At 35.6% G+C, this 17,409-nt stretch overlaps 1 protein-coding gene across 10 annotated transcripts in view; it reads left to right on the top strand.

Annotated features, from left to right (window-relative positions):
- The window catches only part of MARK1 (microtubule affinity regulating kinase 1), a 136,584-nt gene that overhangs the window by 69,621 nt on the left and 49,554 nt on the right, over window positions 1–17,409 (top strand). For 9 of the 10 annotated variants that reach the window (XM_054520125.2, XM_054520119.2, XM_054520114.2 and 6 more), the window contains 3 exons: window positions 1,439–1,487; window positions 2,937–3,002; window positions 7,162–7,232. In XM_054520125.2, the coding sequence (XP_054376100.1) occupies window positions 1,439–1,487; window positions 2,937–3,002; window positions 7,162–7,232 (186 nt within the window). Of the gene's footprint in view, window positions 1–1,438; window positions 1,488–2,936; window positions 3,003–7,161; window positions 7,233–17,409 lie in introns of those variants that run through there. The other variant, XR_008509775.2, reaches the window with a different exon arrangement.

Here is a 17,409-nt window from a genome sequence, read left to right as displayed (position 1 = left end):
AACCATCATTCTACTTTACATCTCTATGAATTTGACGACTCCACTCTAGGTACCTTATACAAGCATAATCATACAGTGTTTGCCCTTTTGTGACTGGCTTATTTCAGTTAGGATAATGTTCTTAAGGTTTATCCATGTTGTATCTATCATGTGTCAGAATTTCCTTCCTTTTTAAGGCTGAATAATATTCCATTGTTTGTATAGACCACATTTTGTTTATCTCTTCATCTGTCGATAGACTCTGGTTGCGGGGCTATTGTGAATAATGCTACTATGAACATGGGTGTACTAGTATCTGCTTGAGTCTCTGCTTTCAATTCTTTGGGTATATGACACATACCCAGAAGTAGAATTGCTAAATCATATGGTAATTCTGTTTTTAATTTCTTTAGGAACTGCTATGTATTTTTTTTCATGGTGGCTTTATCGTTTGTCATTCCCATCAACACTGCAGAACTGTTCCAGTCTCTCCACATCCCCGCCAACATTTGCTATTTTCTGGGCAGAGTTGGGGGTTGTTTTTTAATAGCAGTCATCCTAACAGGTGTGAGGTGGTACCTCTTTGTGGCTTTGATTTATATTTCCATAATGATTGATAATGTTCAACATCTTTTTGTGTTCTTTTGACTATTGTGTATCTTTGCTGCAGAAATGTCACCTCTGAAAGCAGTAACTTTAGATTTTATTCTGATAAAATGCATATGTCTTAATATACTTTCAGAATATCACCAATTTTTGGTTCTCCTATTTTCTTGAACAAATTGCTTTATTTGGAATCTAACACATACTCAAAGACATAGAGAAAATAATACCAAATTATGCTTTTGAAAAATGTGCCCTATATTGTTTAAAAAGTAAAATGAAAAGGAGGGAAATTTTAACATTTGTGTTTCAAGTCGCTTCTTGTCATTTTGTTTTTATATAAATTAGTAAATGTATTTTTATTGTTCTTTAATGTTATTCTATAAATCTACCTAAAAACCTTACTGAATCTTTCATTAAAATGTCTGATCAGTCAGAAGAGATGACTTTAAAGAGTCAAACCCCTAAGGAAGGTGGTTTCTGGATAAAAATCATATGAAGGAGCATTTAGTTTCATTTTCAGTGTTTTTCTTCTGTAGCTTTTCATAAGGAATGGTTAAATAATTGTAAGTTTTATTGTGTATAGTGTATTCACACCACAGACACACACAGACCATTTGAGTTCATCTACTTAAAATTCTTTAAGAAACCAAGTCACAGCGAAGTTAATGTCACAGTCTAAGTTAACATAGTTTGTTTGTACAGTTAGGACTGAGAAAATATCTTGTTTCAATTCATTGCCAGAATCCTGTAGCATTTTGTAAGCAGATTAATTTCTTCAAATAAATATTTTAATTGGCTCTCTGCTTGCTTGTTTTTTTTTAACAGAAATATATCTACCTGTTTTCTTTAACAGTTATTTCGAGAAGTACGAATAATGAAGATACTGAATCATCCTAATATAGGTATGAAATATATATATGTATGTGTGTATATATATATATATAATTAGTGATGAAGTGTTTTCCTTAATTTGAGGGTATTTGAAAAGACACAATGTTTAAGGATAGTTTATTTAAGCAGAAGAAAAATGATAACCTGAGTGATAACCCTGGAAAGTGATACTTTGGGTAAAAATAGATTACAAGGAAGCTAACTGGAGGCTACAGATTGCTGTTTTCTGCTACCTTGCTATCTTCTCCTCTCCACTAAAATAATTGATATCATTCGGAATTAATGCATACAATTTTTTTAAATTTCCTAATTAAATGTTTCTAAATTTAAAAAAAAAAAAATGTCTTTCTGGCCGGGCATGGTGGCTTATGCCTGTAATCCCAGCACTTTGGGAGGCTGAGGCAGGTAGATTGCCCAAGTTCAGGAGTTTGAGACCACCCTGGGCAACATGGCAAAACCCTGTCTCTACAAAAAAAAAATACAAAAATTAGCCAGGAGTGATGGTGCGCACCTGTAGGCCCAGCTACTCAGGAGGATGAGGTGGGAGGATTGCTTGAGCCTGGGAGGTGGAGGTTGCAGCGAGCCAAGATCGCAACACTGCACTCCAGCCTAGGCAACAGAGTGAGACCCTGTCTCAAAAAAAAGTCTCTAAATAGAGATTGCAGGTCATTTAGGTATTTATAAAAAAAAAAATGGCTTTCAGATATTTTGATACTGTGCACTTGGGTTTGATCATAGGTTTACAGGCAAAATAACTTTGCATTTTAAAGAAAATAAAAAGTTGATTTCAATTTTAGTAAAATTTTTCAGTAAGTTCTGATTTCTCCCCTTGTTTACAAATAAACGTATTGATTAGATATATTATTATATGAAATCATTTGATTGTGAGAAGTAAAATTCTTTCTAAAATCTGTTTTTTAAAACACTTGTTTTTTTGCACATTTAAAAATCTTATCTGTATATAGTTGTTAAAGTGCTTATTTGTGGTGAATATTTGAACTACATAAATTTGATAATTTGATAGTTTTTCTAACCAGAAACTTTCATAATATCACAGAAATACAGAAATTCTTTTGTTTCTGTACCAAAGATTATTTAGCATTTTTTGGTGGCTCACCGTAATGTAACATAGTCTCTTTTTAAACGTCAGTTTAAATTCTATTTTTCTGATTTTAAGAGTTCCTTTTATTACCTTATTCTAATTTGAAAAAGTAATGGCCTTTTAATCCTAGAAACTTAACTTTTTCAACTCAAGAAGTTGGTTCTAAATCACTTTGTGGTAAGTAGTTTTCTGTCATAGGAGTAACAATCTTTGAGAGACTTTTTGAACTTAAAATTGTGATTAATAATGTTTAGTAAATAGTCAAATTTTCTACTAGTTTAGTGTTACCTTAGATTTTCTTAAAGCATATTCAATCTGTGCTAACAGTTATAGAGTTATATCTCTAATTTTTTTTCAGTAAAATTGTTTGAAGTTATTGAAACAGAGAAGACTCTCTATTTAGTCATGGAATACGCGAGTGGGGGTAAGAATGAGGGTGATTGAAAAGTTCTCTTTGCTGAGACATACAGAAATGTTAACACCTAAGAGTTCATTATGACATTTATGTCTTCAGTGTTAATGAATCTATTGTTTTATTTAAATACCTTTAAATTATATCTTAAGGAAAATTCAGTGTTTACTTTTAAGACCTTTCGATCCAACATTATAAATGGAATTTTTGGCTTATTTACATTTTACTTAGGGACATTTTTTGAAACATTAAATTTGTATTTTCATCTTATAAATGTATTGATTCTCTTATCTAAATTTTACTATATCATATCATAATTAGAAACTCTTGGCTATCAGCAGGGAATCTCAAGTACAGAATGTATTTAATAAAATCTATAATAAAAGCTTGTTCTAGGTCAGGTGTTTATTTCGCTGTTCACATATGACAGATTCTCAATATACATACATTTCCAAGATAATTCATAAAATGAATTAAATATTTCAATTTAAACAAATATTGATCTGTACATTTTATATGTTAGAGGACTGAGTTGACAGGGAGATAGCAAGATGCATTTGTAGTAGAATATCACATATATTTTAACTATCATGGTGTCAAAAATAGGAATGATTTTTAAACACTGGTATGTGATAGAAAATCACCTTCATCTCCTGCACTTTCCCTTAAATGAGAAATGTGTCAGCTCAGAGTCACTTTTCTTTTAGACTTAGGACTTCACTTTCTCAGAAATGAGTTGAAAATTTATGGAATTAATCATTTAACAAGTAAAAATAAAGAATACTTAAAGGGAGGTTTTAAGGGCTCAGGATTTAAGCAACTGAAGAAGAAAGAAGGCAGCTGAAATTATTTGACTGATTGATGTTGAACTTACTATTGAGTTCTTTTAGTTAATGAAATTTATAATTTTTATGGTGATTCAGATTTTATGTGAACTAGAATAAAAAGGATTTATCTAGTCTGTAGCAACTAAACTATATTTATACTGTCTCGTATTTCTTTTCTTTTTTCTTTTTCTTTTTCTTTTTTTTTTTTTTTGAGACGGAGTCTTGCTCTGTCGCCCAGGCTGGAGTGCAGTGGTGAGATCTCGGTTCACTGCAAGCTCCGCCTCCCAGGTTCACTCCATTTTGCTGCCTCAGCCTCCCGAGTAGCTGGGACTACAGGTGTCTGCCACCGTGCCCAGCTAATTTTTTTTTGTATTTTTAGTAGAGATGGGTTTTCACCGTGTTAGCCAGGATGGTCTCGATCTCCTGACCTTGTGATCTGCCCGCCTCGGCCTCCCAAAGTGCTGGGATTGCAGGCATTAGCCACCGCACCTGGCCTCATATTTCTAAAAAACTACTATAGATGTTAATATATTTAATTGCTTTTGCAGTTGTTTATACAGATTGAATATTTTAGTCCTTTTTTTTTTTTTTTTTTGCAAAACTTTTGTCACCTGAAAAAAATATTTCAGTGTAGGTTCTTTTACTTAACTTGAAAATCTATCATTAATGTTTATTATGATAGGATTTTAAAAATTATATTAAAACAGCCATGTAAATTTCCATAAAATGTGGATCTATAACAAAACTAATGAATCTACAAATACCACATAATGAACTATTTCTCTATTTGTATGTCCTTCAGTTAGATTGCTGTAATAATCTGTCTCATGGGAACCCCAAATATTATTTTTAGTTTAGTTAGGCTCTTTTCTTCCTTTTAGTGATATAAAATTTAGAGAAAGGGGCTATACCCACTTTGATTTGGGAAATCATAGACTGCTAAAATTCTGTAGACACCCTTCTCTTTTTATAAAGGCCCACTGCAAGGCTGTGTTAATATTACTATGTGTGCTGACTTAATGGTTAATGGTAAGTACAGTCAACTCTCTATTGGTGCTAATGAAGGGGAGTAATGGCTAGAGTAAGAGTATGTAAGGCCTTCACTGCTCTCCTTCAGTAGCATATTTGGGAGGCACAGTGAGGAGTAGTGTAGAGAAATGGGTACAGGAATTCAGACCACACCAGCCAGTCTCATTAAATCCTGATTCCCGCTATAGGTTTTCTTTGAGTTTTGCAAGTTAGTGATTCTGTAACAAAAACCATCACGGTTCTGTGGCAGTAAATCTAGAATCATTTTCTTGCCTTTTTAATCCATAAATGGCAAGGTGACTCTGGAAAATAAAACACTGAATATTTTTCCTCTGAAATTTCTAGTTAGTTTAGCATCAAATCTGACATGTACACTAGAAAGGTAATGTGAATAAGAAGTAAGTCAGACAACTGCCTCTTTGCCAAGAGTTGATTCTGGTTCACTAATGGAATGAAAATTTTCAGTGATTAGAAAATCAAAGAAATCTTTTTTTTATTTTGAACCATGTTTAATCCAAAGGAGCCTATTAAAAGTAGGTTTCAGGACTACTGTGGAATGATGTGTTTATTCTTTCTTTTCATTCAAACAACATTTATAAAATGCTTACCATGTGTCAGGTAATGTTCTAGGTGCTGAGAATACGTAAGTGAGCAAAGACAAAGTCCCTGCCCTCAAGACACTTACATTCTAGTTGGGGAAGTAAATCATACACAAACAATATATGATAAGTACAGGACTATGTCATGTAAATACCTGGGGTAAGTGTATTCTAGGCAGTACTTAAGAGTAGATCCAGATTTTTCAAACTCTTGTATATATCTTTCCTAGCCTAAACTCACATATCTAGAATTAACTGCTATGATGGATTAACTAGAATTAACAACTATTACCACATATCTAGAATTAACTACTATGATGAGTCAACTAGAGCATCCATTCATTTCTCTGTTCTCATCATCCCATTTAATCACTTAAGTATGCTTAGTATTATATAAAATGCTGTCTAACATTGTAGATGTATTAGTTTCATGTGACATACATTCATTACATATTTGATTTTTAATATTTTATTTATATCCTAGGATTGATATTGCATAAATATGTAATATATCTGTATACCTAGGTACAAAAATGCCATTTATTGAGTGCTTACTATATGCCAGTCGCTGTGCTAAGCACATGCATTATTTCATTTAATCCTTACAACAACCATGTGAGTAGGCAGTAGGTAGAAACTGAGTCTTAATGAAGTTAAGAAATCTTCCTAATAATGTCTTTCCATAGTATTTAGGGCTAAAACAAAATTCATACCAAAATTGGTCTGATTCTAAAGTCTGAGTTTTTTTGTTTTTACCACTTTGCTATACTTTACAAGAACACTTTAAGCCATTTTGTGAGTTTTTAATATACATGTGTATCTATCTGGTACAAATTATAAGGACACAAAAATAAATTTAATCCTTATACTAAGATAATATTTTATTTTTAAAATTGTAACTCAAGTTTAATTTAGTTTTAAGCTATTACTAACTAGAGAAAAAGGAGAAAAACTTACAGACATGTAAAGTAATGGATCCAGTAGAAAATTTATACAGCTTGTAGTTCTTTTTTAATTATTTCACCAAACATTTATCTATCCACTTTGTGTTCTGCCATGAAGATGAAGATGCAAATTAAGTGCAGATATTATGATGATTTTCAAGTAATTTACAGTTCATCTGGGGTAATAGAGATACATACACAAATGATTTAATTCTGTATAATTTGTGGCTAACTACTAAAATGTATGAAATGAGTAGAGCGAGAATAAACACAGAGTATAGTAAAGGAAAGAAATAAATCAATGTGGATGGAAATAGTGAGATGGAATTTTATCCAGACTACATGACAGGGAGAATTTAAAAGAGCAATCCAACAAAACACACTTCATCATTTTGTTTGAAACGTAGGCCCCAAATACAAAGCCAAATGTAATTTTTGATTGCCTAGGCTGTGGCTTCCCTTTACTAGAATGGATAATAAAGAGTTGACTGTATTTTTACATAATACTTGAAAGCAGAAAGCAAGTTTTCTTGGTTGTGTTTTTATGACTTATTTTTTGAGTTTTGCTAAATCACAAACTACTACAGATACTCAGTTTTATATGTAATTTTTTCCTTTTTTCTATTCATGTGTTAGTTTGTAACTTACATAAACCAGCAGAAAATTGTGGGCCAAAAGTTTCTTTATAAACAAGGAAAAAACTTGACATTGCATATATTGTTAACCAAAAATCTATGTATATTTTACTACCTGCTTTACCTTTCTGATTCAGGTGAAGTATTTGATTACTTAGTTGCCCATGGAAGAATGAAAGAGAAAGAGGCCCGTGCAAAATTTAGGCAGGTATGGAAAGTAGTTTTCAACTTTGTTTTGCTGATATTTGTAGCGATGTACAATGGACAGTATTACAAACTGGACTTCACAGCACATGGTATTTTAAAAAGAAGAATTCCTGCTTTCTTATATTTTTAAGGATGGAAAACTAAAAAATAAACCTTTCTGAATTTAAATTTAAATAGTTGCAGATGGTTATTTTCAGATTGTCATAAAGAATAAATATTTATAAATGAGACTCACCTTATTAAGACTCTCTGAGAGTCCTGGAAACATAGACTGAGATAGAAAAACATTAGTTAACCCTTTGAAGTCTTTATCCAATAATTATTATAAATTATTACTGGCTTTATATATACAGCATACATGTGTACTGTTTAAAGCGGTTATTGTATTATATTCTTTTAATTAAAGATGTTTTGGTGTTTAAACTCATTTTTGTAGATTTAAAGAATATGGTCAATTTTATTTAACCAAGTAGGCAAGAAACTCCAAATTCTGGCAGAGGAATATGGTAAGATACTCATATTTCCAGTTCAACTTGAATATGACTTACTACAGAAGTGATAAAATAAGAAAAAATAAATTTATCTAGAATTTTATTTTTAATTTTTAGTACTGAAGTGATTGAAATAAGCATACATATAAGTTACCATATAAATAGCAAATTAGTGAATTGTAAATTGTAAGCATAAGTTACCATAGAAATAGCAAATTAGTGAATTGTAAATTGTTCATAAAATTTACTAAAGTTTAAGTGGATAATTTACTATATCCTAAACTTTTATTAAATTTAGAATTTTAAAAATGGCTTGCTACCTCTTCTGCCTGCATGAACACTTTAATTCTACAATTAAAGAGGTTCTGTAATCACTATGTTCAGAAAAGACCAAATACTGATATAAGATCTTTCTCTAAGATACATACATGTGTGTTAACATGTTAAACAAATAGAGAAGTCCTGAAAGGGAGGGGAGGAAAAAGCCTGTTTAACTTGTTGTAACATGGCATTCTCCAAATTGACCATGAAATGAGTGTGTTTGTTTTGTGAAACCTCTGATATTAATGTTTCACAGAATTATTGCTTTTTGGAACACAATTTGTGAAATGCTTTATACCAAAGATATGCATAGCACTTTTATTTGGGATAGATTCCTAGAAATATTCGTGTTAAAATAGCTGAATGTAAAGACAACTGGTAATAAGGAAAACAACTTTAAGAAACTGAATGGCATTCAACCATGTACTGTTAAATTATTTTCTATCCTGGGATGGAAATTCAAGCTTACCCTTAAATAAAGTATTACACACATCATTTTTTTAAATTTTTATTTATTTTATTTTATTTTATTTTTCTTCCTTTTTTAAATTATACTTTAAGTTTCAGGGTACATGTGCACAACGTGCAGGTTTGATACATAGGTATACATGTGCCATATTGGTTTGCTGCACCCATCAACTCATCATTTACATTAGGTATTTCTCTAATGCTATCCCTCCCCCAGGCCCCCACCCCACGACAGGCCCCAATGTGTGATGTTCCCTGCCCTGTGTCCAAGTGATTTCATTGTTCAATTCCCACCTATGAGCGAGAACATGTGGTGTTTGGTTTTCTGTCCTTATGATAGTTTGCTGAGAATGATGGTTCCCAGCTTCATCCACGTCCTGCAAAGGACAGGAACTCATCCTTTTTTATGGCTGCATAGTATTCCATGGTGTATATGTGCCACATTTTCTTAATCCAGTCTATCATTGATGGACATTTGGGTTGATTCCAAGTCTTTGCTGTTGTGAATAGTACCACAATAAACATATGTGTGCATGTGTCTTTATAGTAGCATGATTTATAATCCTTTGGGTATATACCCAGTAATGGGATTGCTGGGTCAAATGGTAGTTCTAGTTCTAGATCCTTGAGGAATTGCCACACTGTCTTCCACAATGATTGAACTAATTTACACTCCCACCCACAGTGTAAAAGCGTTCCTATTTCTCCACATCCTCTCCAGCATCTGTTGTTTCCTGCTTTTTAATGATTGCCATTTTAACCATTCTAACTGGCATGAGATGGTATCTCATTGTGGTTTTTTGATTTGCATTTCTCTGATGACCAGTGATGATGAGCATTTTTTCATGTGTCTGTTGGCTGCATAGATGTCTTGTTTTGAGAAGTGTCTGTTCATATCCTTTGCCCACTTTTTGATGGGGTTGTTTGTTTTTTTCTTGTAAATTTCTTTGAGTTCTTTGTAGATTCTGGATATTAGCCCTTTGTCAGATGGGTAGATTGCAAAACTTTTCTCCCATTCTGTAGGTTGCCTGTTCACTCTGATGGTAGTTTCTTTTGCCGTGAAGAAGCTTTTTAGTTTAATTAGATCCTAATTTGTCTATTTTGGCTTTTGTTGCCATTGCTTTTGGTGTTTTAGTCATGAAGTCCTTGCCCATGCCTGTGTCCTGAATGGTATTGCCTAGAGTTTCTTCTGGGGCTTTTATGGTTTTAGGTCTAACATTTAAGTCTTTAATCCATCTTCAATTTTTGTATAAGGTGTAAGGAAGGGATCCAGTTTCAGCTTTCTACATATGGCTGGCCAGTTTTCCCAGCACCGTTTATTAAATAGGGAATCCTTTCCCCATTTCTTGTTTTTGTCAGGTTTGTCAAAGATCAGACAGATGGTTGTAGATGTGTGGCATTATTTCTGAGGCCTCTGTTCTGTTCCATTGGTCTGTATGTCTGTTTTGGTACCAGTACCATGCTCTTTCAGTTACTGTAGCCTTGTAGTATAGTCTGAAGTCAGGTAGCATGATGCCTCCAGCTTTGTTCTTTTTGCTTAGGATTGTCTTCACAATGCAGGCTCTTTTTTGGTTCCAGATGAATTTTAAAGTAGTTTTTTCCAATTCTGTGAAGAAAGTCATTGGTAGCTTGATGGGGATGGCATTGAATCTATAAATTACCTTGGGTAGCATAGCCATTTTCGTGATATTGATTCTTCCTATCCATGAGCATGGAATATTCTTCCATTTGTTTGTGTCCTCTTTTATTTCGTTGAGCAGTGGTTTGTTGTTCTCCTTGAAGAGGTCCTTCACGTCCCTTGTAAGTTGGATTCCTAGGTATTTTATTCTCTTTATAGCAATTGCAAATGGGAGTTCATTCATGATTTGGCTCTCTGTTTGTCTGTTATTGGTGTATAGGAATGCTTGTGATTTTTTGCACATTGATTTTGTATCCTGAGACTTTGCTGAAGTTGCTTATGAGCTTAATGAGATTTTGGGCTGAGATGATGGGATTTTCTAAATATACAATCATGTCATCTGCAAACAGGGACCTGTTGACTTCCTTATTTCCTAATTGAATACCCTTTATTTCTTTCTCTTGCCTGATTGCTCTGGCCAGAACTTCCAACACTGTGTTGAATAGGAGTGGTGAGAGAGGACATCCCTGTCTTGTGCTGGTTTTCAAAGGGAATGCTTCCAGTTTTTGCCCATTCAGTATGGGGAATGCTTCCAGTTTTTGCCCATTCAGTATGATATTGGCTGTGGGTTTGTGATAAATAGCTCTTAATATTTTGAGATACGTTCCATCAGTACCTAGTTTATTGAGAGTTTTTAGCATGAAGGGCTGTTGAATTTTGTCAAAGGCCTTTTCTGCATCTGTTGAGATAATCATGGTTTTCGTTGTTGGTTGTTTATGTGATGGATTACGTTTATTGATTTGCGTATATTGAACGGGCCTTGCATCCCAGGAATGAAGCTGACTTCATCGTGGTGGATAAGCCTTTTGATGTGCTGCTGGATTTGGTTTGCCAGTATTTTATTGAGGATTTTTGCATCGATGTTCTTCAGGGATATTGGTCTAAAATTCTCTTTCTTTGTTGTGTCTCTGCCAGGCTTTGGTATCAGGATGATGTTGGCCTCATAAAATGAGTTAGGGAGGATTCCCTCTTTTTCTATTGATTGGAATAGTTTCAGAAGGAATGGTACCAGCTCCTCTTTGTACCTCTGGTAGAATTTGGCTGTTAATCCATCTGGTCCTGCACTTTATTTGGTTGCTAGGCTATTAATTATTGCCTCAATTTCAGAGCCTGTTATTGGTCTATTCAGAGATTCAACTTCCTCCTTGTTTAGTCTTGGAAGAGTGTATGTGTCCAGGAATTTATCCATTTCTTCTAGATTTTCTAGTTTATTTGCATGGAGGTGTTTATAGTATTCTCTGATGGTAGTTTGCATTTCTGTGAGATCGATGGTGATATCCCCTGTATCATTTTTTATGGCATCTATTTGATTCTTCTCTCTTTTCTTCTTTATTAGTCTTGCTAGTGGTCTATCAATTTTGTTGATCTTTTCAAAAAACCAGCTCCTGGATTCATTGATTTTTTTGAAGGGTTTTTTGTGTCGCAATCTCCTTCAATTCTGCTCTGATTTTAGTTATTTCTTGCCTTCTGCTAGCTTTTGAAAGTGTTTCTTCTTGCTTCTCTAGTTCCTTTAATTGTGAGGTTAAGGTGTCGATTTTAGATCTTTCATGCTTTCTTTTGTGGGCATTTAGTGCTACACATTTCCCTCTACACACTGCTTTAAATGTGTCCCAGAGATTCTGGTATGTTGTGTCTTTGTTCTCATTGGTTTCAAAGAACATCTTTATTTCTGCCTTCATTTTGTTATTTACCTAGTAGTCATTCAGGAGCAGGTTGTTCAGTTTCCATGTAGTTGTGCAGTTTTGAGTGAGTTTCTTAATCCTGAGTTCTAATTTGATTGCACTGTGGTCTGAGAGATAGTTTGTTGTGATTTCTGTTCTTTTACATTTGCTGAGGAGTGCTTTACTTCCAACTATGTGGATGGTTTTGGAATAAGTGCAAAGTGGTGCTGAGAAGAATGTATATTCTGTTGATTTGGGGTGGAGAGTTCTGTAGATGTCTGTTAGGTCTGCTTGATGCATAGCTGAGTTCAAGTCCTGGATATCCTTGTTAAACTTCTGTCTCATTGATCTGTCTAATATTGACAGTGGGGTGTTAAAGTCTCCCATTATTATTGTGTGGGAGTCTTAAGTCTCTTTGTAGGTCTGTAAGGACTTGCTTTATGAATCTGGGTGCTCCTCTATTGGATGCATATATATTTAGGATAGTTAGCTCTTCTTGTTGAATTGATCCCTTTACCATTATGTAATGGCCTTCTTTGTCTCTTTTGATCTTTGTCAGTTTAAAGTTTGTTTTATCAGAGACTAGGATTGCAACCCCTGCTTTTTTTTGTTTTCCATTTTCTTGGTAGATCTTCCTCCACCCCTTTATTTTGAGCCTATGTGTGTCTCTGCACATGAGATGGGTCTCCTGAATACAGCACACTGGTGGATCTTGACTCTTTGTCCAATTTGCCAGTCTGTGTCTTTTAATTGGGGCATTTAGCCCATTGACGTTTCAGGTTAATATTGTTAGGTGTGAATTTGATCCTGTCATTACAATGTTTGCTGGTTATTTTGCCCAACAGTTGATGGCAGTTTCTTCATAGTATCGATGGTCTTTACAATTTGACATGTTTTTGTAGTGGCTGGTGCCAGTTGTTTCTTTCCATGTTTAGTGCTTCCTTCAGGAGCTCTTGTAAGGCAGGCCTGGTGGTGACAAAATCTCTCAGCATTTGCTTTTTTGTAAAGTATTTTATTTCTCCTTCACTTATGAAGCTTAGTTTGGCTGGATATGAAATTCTGGGTTGAAAATGCTTTAAGAATGTTGAATATTGGCCCCCACTTTCTTCTAGCTTGTAGGGTTTGTGCCAAGAGATCCGCTGTTAGTCTGATGGGCTTCCCTTTGTAGGTAACTCAACCTTTCTCTCTGGCTGCCCTTAAGACTTTTTCCTTTATTTCAACCTTGGTGAATCTGACAATTATGTGTCTTGGGGTTGTTCTTCTCAAGAAGTATCTTTGGGTGTTCTCTGTATTTCCTGAATTTGAATGTTGGCCTGCCTTGCTAGGTTGGGGAAGTTCTCCTGGATAATATCCTGCAGAGTGTTTTCCAACTTGGTTCCATTCTCCCCATCACTTTCAGGTACACCAATGAAATGTAGATTTGGTGTTTTCACACAGTCCCATATTTCTTGGAGGCTTTGTTCATTTCTTTCTACTCGTTTTTCTCTAACCTTATCTTCTCGCTTTATTTCATTAATTTGATCTTCAGTTACTGATAGCCTTTCTTCCACTTGATCGATTTGGCTATTGAAGCTTGTGATGCATCGCGAAGTTCTTGCATCATGGTTTTCAGCTCCATCAGGTCATTTACGGTCTTCTCTACACTGTTTATTCTAGTTAGCCATTCGTCTAATATTTTTTCAAGGTTTTTAGCTTCCTTGCGATGGGTTCAAACATCCTCCTTTAGTTTGGAGAAGTTTGTTATTACAGACCTTCTGAAGCCTACTTTTGTCAACTTGTCAAAGTCATTCTCCATCCAGCTTTGTTCTGTTGGTGGCGAGGAGCTGCGATCCTTTGGAGGCGAAGAGGTGTTCTGATTTTTAGAATTTTCAGCTTTTCTGCTCTGGTTTCTCCCCATCTTTGTGGTTTTATCTACCTTTGGTCTTTGATGTTGGTGACCTACAGATGGGGTTTTTATGTAGATGACCTTTTGGTTGATGTTGATGCTATTCCTTTCTGTTTGTTAGTTTTCCTTCTAACAGTCAGGTTTCTCAGCTGCAGGTCTGTTGGAGTTTGCTGGAGTTCCACTCCAGACCCTGTTTGCCTGGATATCACCAGCGGAGGCTGCAGAACAGCAAATATTGCAGAACAGAGAATATTGCTGCCTGATCTTTCCTCTGTAAGCTTCGTCCCAGAGGGGCAGCCACCTGTATGAGGTGTCTGTCAGCCACTACTGGGAGGTGTCTCCCAATTAGGCTACATGGGGGTCAGGGACCCACTTGAGGAGGCAGTCTGTCCATTCTCAGAGCTCAAACACCATGCTGGGAGAACCACTGCTCTCTTTGGAGCTGTCAGACAGGGACGTTTAAGTCTGCAGAAGTTGCCTACTGCCTTTTGTTCAACCATGCCCTGCCCACAGAGATGGAGTCTAGAGGCAGTAGGCCTTGTTGAGCTGCGGTGGGCTCCACCCAGTTCAAGCTTCCTGGCTGCTTTGTTTACCTACTCAAGCCTCAGCATTGGCGAATTCCCTTCCCCCAGCCAGGCTGCCGCCTCGCAGATCGATCTCAGACTGCTGTGCTAGCAGTGAGCAAGGCTCCGTGGGCATAGGACCCGCCAAGCCAGGCACGGGAGAGAATCACCTTGTCTGCTGGTTGCTAAGACCTTGGGAAAAGCGCAGTATTTGGGCGGGGAGTGTCCTGTTTTTCCAGGTAGTCTGTCACGGCTTCCTTTGGCTAGGAAAGGGAAATACCCCAACCCCTTGTGCTTCCCTGCCCTGCTTCAGCTCGCCCTTCATGGGCTGCACTCACTGTCCAGCCATTCCCAGTGAGATGAACCAGGTACCTCAGTTGGAAATATAGAAATCACCTGTCTTCTGTGTTGATCATGCTGGGAGCTGCAGACCGGAGGTCTTCCTGTTTGGCCATCTTGGAATGCCCCTTGACATGTATTTATTTTATTTATTTATTTTTTATTTTTATTTTTTTTGAGACGGAGTCTTGCTCTGTCACCCAGGCTAGAGTGCAGTGGCGTTATCTTGTCTCACTGCAACCTTCGCCTCCTGGGTTCAAGCAATTCTCCTACCTCAGCCTCCCAAGTAGCTGGGATTACAGGCACACACCACCACGCCCAGCTAATTTTTGTATTTTTAGTAGAGACGGGGTTTCAGCATGTTGGCCAAGCTGGTCTTGAACTCCTGACCTCAGGTGATCTGCCCACCTCAGCCTCCCAAAGTGCTGGGATTATAGGCGTGAGCCGGCGCCCAGCCACACACATTGTTTTAAATATTATTCATTTAATATCAGTCACAGTAGCTTTTGTTAGTAGCAGACCAGCAAGAAAGTTACAATTTGCGTTAAATATTCCCATTGGAATCCTAATGTATATTTTAAAGATTATTGCTACTTATTTTTTAAGGCAGCTAGTTTTACTTAGTTTTTGATAGATGTAGAAAATTGTACTGGGTACTATATGGAATTAGAGAAGTTGGAAATGCCTGCTATTTTAAAGAGCTTTCCATCTTTGCTGGTGAGCAAGAGCAGGATAAGAGGTTGGGACATAGGTATTTTTATAGAGATACAAATAATTACTAAAATTGGCTTGGTTTTCTAAATAAAGTCTGTAATATTTTGAAATCATGTTCATATTCTTTACATTGCAGAGACTGTGTTCCAAATGAATGCTATTTAAATTGTAAAACAATGGCAAATATTTTCTTTATAATTTATTTATTTACTGTAAATTTTAAATGTATTTAGTATCTATATATGTTTTCCCAAAACTAAAAAAGTTACTAACTCACATTTTTAGAAACCAGAGATATGTAAACATACATACACACATGCACACACGTACATTATTTTGTAGTTACCTGGCTAAAGATAAATTTATACTTAAATTTATTTCTGAGGAGCTTATTTTTATTTATGGATTTGATTTAAACTCTTATGGACTTAATGAATATACATTCACTTTTATTTGCTTTTTTTATTTTAACAGTGAAAGAATGTATGTATTAATACTGTGTCAACAAGGATAAATGTATATACGTCCTTGACCTTGCTCTTAGAAATACCGAAGACACTTGGGCAGTTTAAGACCACTTAGCGGCCATTGCCCATACAATGCTTTTACATTCCTTAAGACTTGAGCCTACAAAAAAAAAAAATTGTAATATTGATTTAATTCTTGCAATATCAAGTCTACCACTTATAAGTATTATAAGTATTAATAATTGCAAAGTAACGCTGATAACTCCACCTCAATGGAAAACACTGATGTGTGTGGTCTTACCGTCAGTACCCAGCTGACAGTAAATCATGTTTTCAGGATCCATTAATGGAAGGCTCATAGGGAAGTTCCTATATCCTATTTATGGAAGTACAGAATGGTTTGAGATGGGAAGGTCTAGCTGTAAAATAATGCAGTAAAAATTGGGCTTGTGGAGGGGGACTCTTGCAGTGAGTCAGAAGGCAGAACTTCTTTCATGGCAGAAATTGTTCCCTGCTAAGCAAATGTGGTAATACTATAATAAACTACCACATTTGACTGATAGCTCAGAGTTCATAGAGTTTGGGGAGAACACATGCTTAATGCAGAGGATTCTTTGTAATTATCTTTCCATTCTTTATGCTTTGAGGCTCAGGAAATGTTTGATTCCAGAAGTACTTACAGAACTGTTTTCGTAGAGACCATTCTGTCTGACATGAGTTGCATGGCCTCTGATCATGTTTGGTAACCAAATTATTATCTGTTGCATACCTTCAGTGGCTCATACAAACATGTGACTAATAAAAGATAATGTCATTATCAGCAAATTTCTGTCACCCATGATACAAAATAATCTTGTAATATGAACATACTATAACCTATATAGTATGTCTAATAAAATATACATATAAATGTATATATCTTTTGGCTAATGAACATAATTTAGTGAAAATTGGGTATTAGAATTTTGAAGTATATTGCTTAAGAAAACTAATACTACAAATTTTCATCATTAGAACCTTCTGTATTTTTGGGAATCATACTTCAAATTGATTATAATCACTCCCAGTCACCCTGCCCAAGAACATCTAGTGGTTCTGCAGTACCTGCCTGGTTTTGAATTCATGACTTTTACCAACCTATTTGTCAAGATTTGACTCCCACTGTCACCATTTTTCCACCTGCTTTTCTTTAAATGATTTTTGGTTTGGTTTGGTTTTGTGGGGTTTATTTTGTTTGTTTGGTTGGTTGGTCTTTTTGTTTGTTTGTTTGTTTGTTTCTTGTTTTTGAGACAGTCTCACTCTGTCATCCAGGTTGGTGTGCAGTGGTGTGAACATGGCATACTGCAGCCTTGACCTCCTAGGCTCAAGAAATCCTCCTGCCTCAGCCTCCTGTGTAGCTGGGACCACAGGTGCACATCACCACACTAGCTAATATTTTTATTTTTTGTAGAGACGGGGTCTCACTGTGTTGCCAAGGCCTGGTCTTGAACTTCTGGCCTCAAGCGATCATCCTCCCACTTCAGCCTCCCAAAGTGCTGAGATTATAGGCATGAGTCCTACCTGCTTTTCAAATACACAGTTCCCTTGTCAT

The sequence above is a fragment of the Pongo abelii genome, chromosome 1 (genome assembly GCF_028885655.2).
Source record: "Pongo abelii isolate AG06213 chromosome 1, NHGRI_mPonAbe1-v2.0_pri, whole genome shotgun sequence".
Taxonomy (NCBI): Eukaryota; Metazoa; Chordata; class Mammalia; order Primates; family Hominidae; genus Pongo; species Pongo abelii.
This window is presented reverse-complemented; position numbering and strand designations above follow the sequence as displayed.